This window comes from Sapajus apella, unplaced genomic scaffold (assembly GCF_009761245.1).
Source record: "Sapajus apella isolate SASKATOON/1434 unplaced genomic scaffold, GSC_monkey_1.0 scaffold130, whole genome shotgun sequence".
In the NCBI taxonomy this organism is placed as follows: Eukaryota; Metazoa; Chordata; class Mammalia; order Primates; family Cebidae; genus Sapajus; species Sapajus apella.
The window spans coordinates 2832009-2840446 of record NW_022437070.1 but is presented as its reverse complement, the minus strand read 5'-3'; the positions used below and the strand labels follow the sequence as shown (position 1 = coordinate 2840446).

Here is an 8438-nt window from a genome sequence, read left to right as displayed (position 1 = left end):
TCTGGAGGCTGAGGCAGGAGAATTGCCTGAACCCAGGAGGCGGAGGTTGCGGTGAGCCGAGATCGCGCCATTGCACTCCAGCCTGGGTAACAAGAGCGAAACTCCGTCTCAAAAAAAAAAAAAGAAAACTAGAGCTAGTCCTTTTTAAAAAAGAAAGAAAAAGAAAACCAATTAAAATAAAAGAATGTTATTCATCCCCTAGTGAGTACAGACAGACACTGTTCTAGGCCCTGGGGGTTCAGCCAGGAACAAACTAAGTCCTCGCCCTCACAGAGCTCATAGCCAGGTGGGCGGATGGAGGAGAATGAATAGATGGGCAAGATCATGCTAGAGCAGGCTAAGAGAAGTGAAGGAAATAAACAGGACGAGGGAGAGGCGGCCTGGGGAAGACTCGTTAGCTAAGACCTTTCTGAAGAGATAACATTTCAGCTGGGACCAGGAGGAGAAGGAGCCAGCCTGGGTAGAATGGGGGACTGTGTGAAGAGGCAGTTGGAGGAGCAAGTTCTTTCTTATTTATTTATTTATTCATTTAAGTTACTTATTTTTTGAGACAGAGTCTTGCTCTGTCACCCAGGCTGGAGTGCAGTGGCACGACCTTGGCTCACTGCAACCTCCACCTCCCAGGTTCAAGAGATTCTCCTGCCTCAGCCTCCCTAGTAGCTGGGATTACAGGCATGCGCCCCCCCTCCCAGCTATATTTTAGTAGAGAAGGCGTTTCACCATGTTGGCCAGGCAGGCCTCAAACTCCTGACCTCAGATGATCCACCTGCCTCAGCTTCCCACAGTTCTGGGATTACAAGCATGAGCCACCACACCCCGCCTATTTTTTAACGTAGGATCTTGCTTTGTTGCCCAGCCTGGAGTGCAGTGGTACGATCATGGCGCACTGCAGCCTTGAACTCCTGGGCTCAAGCATTCCTCCTGCGTCAGCTTTTCTAGTAGTTGGAACTACAGGCATTACGATGCCCCATTTTTTTTTTCAATATTTTGTAGAGATGGCATCTCACCATGTTGCCCAGGCTGGTCTCAAACTCTTGGGCTCAAGTGATCCTCCTGCCTTGGCCTCCCAAAGTGCTGAGACTACAGGCATGAGCCACACTGCCCAGCCTGCAGCAAGTTCAAGACCCTCAAGAGGGCCAGATGTGGTAGGAGCCAGAAACAGAAAACAGGCCAGGCAAGGTAGCCTCCCAGCTACTCGAGAGACTGAGGTGGGAGGATCCCCTAGGGAGGTCTGGGCTGTGAGCTATGATCAAACCACTGCACTCAAGCCTGGGCGACAGAGCAATAATAATAATATTGGCCAAGGCAGGGGGATCACGTGGTCAGGAGATCGAGACCATCCTGACCAACATAGTGAAACCCCATCTCTACTAAAAACACAAAAATTAAGCCAGGCGTGGTGGCTCACGCCTGTAATCCAAGCACTTTGGAGGCCAAGGCAGGTGGATCACCTGAGGTCGGGAGTTCAAGACCAGCCTGACCAACATGGTAAAACCCCGTCTTTAAAAAAAAAACACAAAAATTAGCTGAGTGTGGTGGCATGTGCCTGTAATCACAGCTACTTGGGAGGCTGAGACAGGAAAATCACTTGAACCAGGGAATTGGAGGTTGTAGTGGGCTGAGATTGCGCCACTGTACTCCAGCCTGGTGACAGAGTGAGACTCCATCTCAAATAAAAATAAAATAACATAATATTTATTTATTATCTTTATTTTAAATGGAGTCTCGCTCTGTCATCTAGGCTGGAGTGCAGTGGTGCAATCTTGGCTCACTGCCACATCCACCTGCCAGGTTCAAGCGATCTTCCTGCCTCAGCCTCCGGAGTAGCTGGGACTACAGGCGTGTGTGGGACCATGCCGGCTAATATTTGTAGAGACGGGGTTTCACTGTGTTGGCCAGGCTGGTCTTGAACTCCTGACCTCAAGTGATTCACCCACCTTGGCCTCCCAAAGTGCTGGGATTACAGGCGTGAGCCACTACACCTGGCCTCCCTGAACTCGTGTGTGTGTGTGTGTGTGTGTGTGTGTGTGTGTGTGTGTGTGTGTAATGAATGGGATGGAAAATGTCTTAGGGGTAATCAAGCCTTTTTTATTTATTTATTTTAAAGAATCGGCGTCACCACGTGTTTTCTCTTCTCCCGCAGAGATCATCGATGAGTACATTAAGGAGAATGGCTTTGGCCTGGACCGGGCGCAGCCGGGCCCGGGCGAGGGGCTGCCGCGTCTGGTGTCTCGCGGGGCGGCCTCGCTGAGCACGGTCACCCTGGGGCCTGTGGCGCCCCCAGCCACGCCGCCCCCCTGGGGCTGCCCCCTGGGCCGGCTGGTGCCCCCCGCGCCGGGCCCGGGCCCGCAGCCGCACCTGGTCATCACCGAGCAGCCCAAGCAGCGCGGCATGCGCTTCCGCTACGAGTGCGAGGGCCGCTCGGCCGGCAGCATCCTCGGGGAGAGCAGCACCGAGGCCAGCAAGACGCTGCCTGCCATCGAGGTGGGCCGGGCGCGCGGACCCGGGCGGGAGGGGGTGGGGCTTCACTGTACCCGGAAGCCATCCGCATTCATCTATACGTTTATTTGATGGTGGCTATTGTTACTGTGTTGCTATTGTTGGACCAGATATTAACAATTATGCTACTGGGCTAGACGCGGTGGCTCATGCCTGTAATCTCAGCACTTTGGGAGGCCAAGGCGGGTGGATCACTTGAGGTCAGGAGTTGGAGACCAGCCTGACCAACATGGTGAAACCCCGACTATACTAAAACTACAAAATAACCGGGCATGGTGGCACGTGCCTGTAATCCCAGATACTCAGGAGGCTGAGGCAGGAGAATTGCTTGAACCCGGGAGGTGGAGGTTGCAGTGAGCCGAGATGGCGCCATTGCACTTCACCTTGTGGGACAAGAGTGAAACTTGGTCTCAAAATAAAAAAAAAAGATAATAATTATACTATCACCTGGTCTGGAAAAAGCTGGAGGGTGGGGTTGGCATTTGGCTGGGCACAGTGACTCATGCCTGTAATCCCAGTTCTTTGGGAGGCTGAGGCCAGACCCTTGAGGTCAGCCTGGCCAACATGGTGCCAGGCGTGGCGGCACACATCTGTAACAATCCCAGCTACTTAGGAGGCCGAGGTGGGAGGATCACCTGAGCCCAGGAAGGTGCAGGCTGCAGTGGGCTGAGATTGCACCACTGCACTGCAGTCTGACAGAGCGAGACCTTGTCCCAAAAAGAAAATGAAGGTGGGGTTCGGCATTGTGGCTCAGGCTTGTAATTCCAGCACTTTGGGACGTTGAGGCAAGCAGATTACTTGAGCTCAGGAGTTCTAGACAAGCCTGGGCAATATAGCAAAACCCTGTCTCTACAAAAAAATACAAAAATTAGCTGGATGTGGTGGCACATGCCTGTAGTCCTAGCTACTTGGTAGGGCTGAGGTGGGAGGATCACTTGAGCCTAGGAGGTCAAGGCTACAGTGAGCCAAGATCGCACCACTGCACTCCAGCCTGGGCAACAAAGCAAGACCCTGCCTCAATTTAAAAGAAAAAAAAATATGTATATCTATTTATCTATCTATATATATATGTATATATATATATCTCACTAGAAGTAAAAAAAACAAGGAAAAGCAACGGTGACTTTTGGCATGGTATTAATGTATTAATAAGGTACAGGTACAATTTTTTTTTTTTTTGAGACATTTTCACCCTTGTTGCCCAGGCTGGAGTGCAATGGCACAATCTCCGCCAGGTCTGACTTATTCTAAAGCCTAATGGACCAGGCATGGTGGCTCATGCCTGTAAACCCAGCACCTTGGGAGGCTAAGGCAGGAGGATCATTTGAGGCTAAGAGTTCAAGACCAGCCCAGGTGACATGGCCAGATGCCCATCTCTACAAAAATAAAAAAAATTAGCCAGGTGTGGTGGCATGCACCTGTGGTCTCAGCTATTTGGGAGGCTGAGTGGGGAGGATTGCTTGAGCCTGGGAAGTGGAGGCTGCAGTGAGCCATGATCACACCACTGCACTCCAGCCTGGGTGACACAGCAAGATGTTGTCTCAAAAAAAAAGAAATCTGCAGTCTAATGTCTTTTTCCACAGTCCCAACTGACATCTCAAGGATGAAAAGGTTTCAGCCCTGGAGGCTGTGTGGGTCCTGAGACTGTTGACTCTAAGCTTTTCAGAATCTCCTAATATTACAGTGGGGAGCTGGTTAAATGAATGGTTTTAACCCTCTCTGGCCCAGTGAGATTTGTAGACAATATTACCTACCTCTACTAACGGTCACACCCAAACTTCATATTTTATATATTATTATTTTTTGAGACAGAGTCTCACCCTGTCACCCAGGCTGGAGTGCAGTGGCATAATTTCAGCTCACTGCAACCTCTGCCTCCCGAGTTCAAGCGATTCTCCTGCATCAGCCTCTCGAGTAGCTGGGATTACAGGCGCCTGCCAGCAGACTTGGCTAATTTTTATATTTTTAGTAGAGATGGGGTTTCATCATGTTGGCCAGGCTGGTCTTGAACTCCTGACCTCAAGTGATCTGCCTGCCTTGGCCTCCCACAGTGTTGGGATTACAGGCATGAGTCACTGTGCCCAGCCAGAACTCCATATTTTATGCCAAACTGTAGTATAAAAGAGAAATAAAAGGAAATTAATACAACATATGAAATCACTTTTATTTCAATATATAAATGCCCCACAGGTTATATGAGGAAGGTGGCAGTTGTTTGTGACTATATATAGGCTCCTTGTTAATGCAGTGGCCACAAATGCAGCCTGACCCAGCTGCGCAGACTTGGTGACTTAAATGTCACACGTGCAGGGTTGCGGTTAGTGAGGGGATTTTCCCAAGTGGCGAACAACTCTTGGTCTAAACAATTAGCGTGCTGGCTGCAGTCCTTGAAAATTCAGTGGATATTACAGTTATGGGAATCTCCAGCCTGGGTGAGAGTTAGACCTTGTCTCAAAAAAAAAAAAGAAAAAGAAAAAAAATTATGGGAAAGAATATTATTGGTGTCAAACAGGGCAAAGGGCCAGGTGTGGTGATGGATGCCTGTAAGCCCAGCAATTTTGGAGACAGAGGTGGAAGGATCGCTTGAGCCTGGGAGGCGGCAGTTGCAGTGAGCAGAGATCGTGCCCCTGCACTCCAGCCTGGGCGAGATCCTGTCCCCCAAAAAAAACCCCACAAAACACACCACAGTCAACAACAACCGCGCAAGTTTCTGGGCTCCGATCATTTTAAACAGGTTTACTACTGACTCGAACGATTGGCGGGATGTTCAGAAGGCTTGCCAGATGTGTATGAGTGTGTGGGACTGTCCCTGGTATCATAAACTGCTATCTGGTCCTGTCTACCTGTGGTGGGTCGGTATCACATCAACCAACCACCCCCAATATCCCGTTTTTCCCCTAGGGGGCAGCACTCCCCCACTGAGATTGAGACCAATGGTCAATGATTTTTTTTTTTTTAAGACCCTCTTGTTGGCCATGCATGGTGGCTCACGCCTGTAATCCAAGCGCTTTGGAGGCCAAGGTGGGCAGATCACCTGAGGTCGGGAGTTCAAGACCAGCCTGACCAACATGGTGAAACCCCGTCTTTATTAAAAAAAGAAAGCCCACACGTTTTTTTTTGATGAATCATTTACAAATGAATTGTAGCCATCCTGCTACTTCACCCCTAAATACTTCAGTATGCACCTCCTCTGTAGCTACAATCTCATTCGTCACCCCTAGGAAAATTAGTAATTCCGTAAAGTCATGTAATATGCAGTCCATATTTCAGTTTCCCAATTGTTCCTAAAATGTGTTTAATTGTTTCTTCCTCCTCAATCCAGGACCTAACCAAGGATCATGTTGTATTTGGTTGTCATGGCTCCTTAGTCTCTCTCCTTCTCTCTTAATATATTTATTTATTTTTTGAGATGGAATTTTGCTTTGTCACCCAGGCTGGAGTACAGTGGCATGATCTCTGCTCACTGCAACCTCCGCCTCCCAGTTCAATCGATCCTCCTGCCTCAGCTTCTTGAGTAGCTTGGGATTATAGGCGTGCACCACCACACCCAGCTATTTTTTGTATTTTTGTAGAAATAGGGTTTCACCATTTTGGTCAGCCTGGTCTTGAACTTCTAATCCCAGATGATCTGCTCGCCTCAGCCTCCCAAAGTGCTGAGATTACAGATGTGAGCCACCACGCCAGCCTTTCTCTCCTTAAAAAAAATTAAGCTGGCCGGGCGCGGTGGCTCACGCCTGTAATCCCAGCACTGTGGGAGGCCGAGGCGGGTGGATCACGAGGTCAAGAGATCGAGACCATCCTGGTCAACATGGTGAAACCCCGTCTCTACTAAAAATACAAAAAATTAGCTGGGCATGGTGGCGCGTGCCTGTAGTCCCGGCTACTCGGGAGGCTGAGGCAGGAGAATTGCCTGAACCCGGGAGGCGGAGGTTGCGGTGAGCCGATATCGCGCCATTGCACTCCAGCCTGGGCAACAAGAGCGAAACTCCGTCTCAAAAAAAAAAAAAAAAAAAAAAAAAAAAAAAATTAAGCTATAATTGGTCATATATATGTTAAGAATACAGGTCTGAATTTTTACATATACTGTATACATGTGTAGTCCACCCAGGCACCCTGGTCACACAATACGTAATTTATTATTTTCCTCTATTTTTTTTTTTTTTTTTGAGACAGGGTCTCTGTCACCCAGGCTGGAGTGCAGTGGTGTGATCTGGACTCATTGCAACCCCCATGTCTCAGGCTCAAGCGATCCTCCCGCCTCAGCTTCCAGAGTAGCTGGGATTATAGACGCGCACCACCACACTTGGCTAATATATGAATTTTTTATGGAGATGGGGTTTCGCTATGTTGCCCAGGCTGCTCAAACTCCTAGGCTCAAGCAGTCCTCCCACCTCAGCCTCCCAAAGTGCTGGGGTTACAGGTGTGAGTCACTGTGCCTGGCCCATCATTTGTTTTTTAACCCCAAATGTGGCACCCATTTTTTTTTTTTTTTTTTTTTTTTTTTTGAGACGGAGTTTCGCTCTTGTTAGCCAGGCTGGAGTGCAATGGCGCGATATCGGCTCACCGCAACCTCTGCCTCCTGGGTTCAGGCAATTCTCCTGCCTCAGCCTCCTGAGTAGCTGGGATTACAGGCATGTACCACCATGCCCAGCTAATTTTTTGTAGTTTTAGTAGAGGCGGGGTTTCACCATGTTGACCAGGATGGTCTCGATCTCTTGACCTCGTGATCCACCCGCCTCGGCCTCCCAAAGTGCTGGGATTACAGGCTTGAGCCACTGCGCCCGGCCGGCACCCATTTTTATAGTCTTCCCTGACACTGAAAATTTCACATGGTGCCTCACACCTGTAATCCCAGTGTTTTGGGAGGCCAAGGGAGGCGGATCACTTGAGCTCAGGAGTTTGAGACCAGCCTGAGCAATGTAGCAACACCCTGTCTCTACTGAAAACACAAAAATGAGCTGGGCATGGTGGTGTGCACCTGTAGTCCCAGCCACTTGGGAGGCTGAGGCAGGAGAATCCCTTGAGTGTGGGGGCGGAGGCTGCAGTGAGCCAAGAGCTTATGCCACTGCACTTCAGCCTGGGCAACGGAGCAAGACCCTCTCTCAAAAAAAAAAAAAGGATGGGTGGCCTAAAAAAGCAGCCTGTAGGGCAAATATGATATGAGGACCTCAGTTCATCAGTTGGAAGCTTCTGGTTTAGGATATCAAAATGGTATTTATTTATTTATTTAATTAATTTTGAGACAGCCACCCTGTCGCCCAAGCTGGAGTGCAGTGGCATGATCTCAGTTTACTGCAACCTCCGCCTCCCAGGTTCAGGCAATTCTCCTGCCTCAGCTTCCCTAGTAGCTGGGATTACAGGCGCATGTCACCACGCCCAGCTAATTTTTGTACTTTTAGTAGAGACGGGATTTCACCATGTTGGCCAGGCTGGTCTGGCACTCCCGACCTCAGGTCATGCGCCTGCCTCAACCTCCCAACATGCTGGGATTATAGGCGTGAACCACTGCACCTGGCCCAAAGTGGTCTTAAGCTAACACATTTCATCATCCTGGTTGGGGGAGAAGGTTGGGAGCTCCCAACAGAGGCCTCCGTGGGGAGAGGGTTGGGGAGCTGCCAAGGGAGGCCCCAAGGAGTTCGAATGGGCGCAGGCGTCTGCGATGGGATCCTCAAAGAGCACCTCTCTTCCTGCAGCTCCGGGATTGCGGAGGGCTGCGGGAGGTGGAGGTGACTGCCTGCCTGGTGTGGAAGGACTGGCCACACCGAGTCCACCCCCACAGCCTTGTGGGGAAAGACTGCACTGACGGCGTCTGCAGGGTGCGGCTCCGGCCCCACGTCAGCCCCCGGCACAGGTACCCACCCCCGACCCCCACCTCTCATCCTTGATCACGGAGATTCTGACCCCTGACTCTCATCCTTGATGGTGGAGATTCTGACCCC

General features: G+C 50.2%; 1 protein-coding gene across 3 annotated transcripts in view; it reads left to right on the top strand.

Moving 5' to 3' along the window:
• Positions 1–8438, top strand: part of RELB (RELB proto-oncogene, NF-kB subunit) — a 41442-nt gene that overhangs the window by 8907 nt on the left and 24097 nt on the right. For all 3 annotated transcript variants that reach the window (XM_032262688.1, XM_032262687.1, XM_032262686.1), the window contains 2 exons: positions 2144–2484; positions 8193–8350. In XM_032262688.1, coding sequence (XP_032118579.1) covers positions 2144–2484; positions 8193–8350 — 499 coding nt within the window. The remainder of the gene's footprint in view (positions 1–2143; positions 2485–8192; positions 8351–8438) is intronic.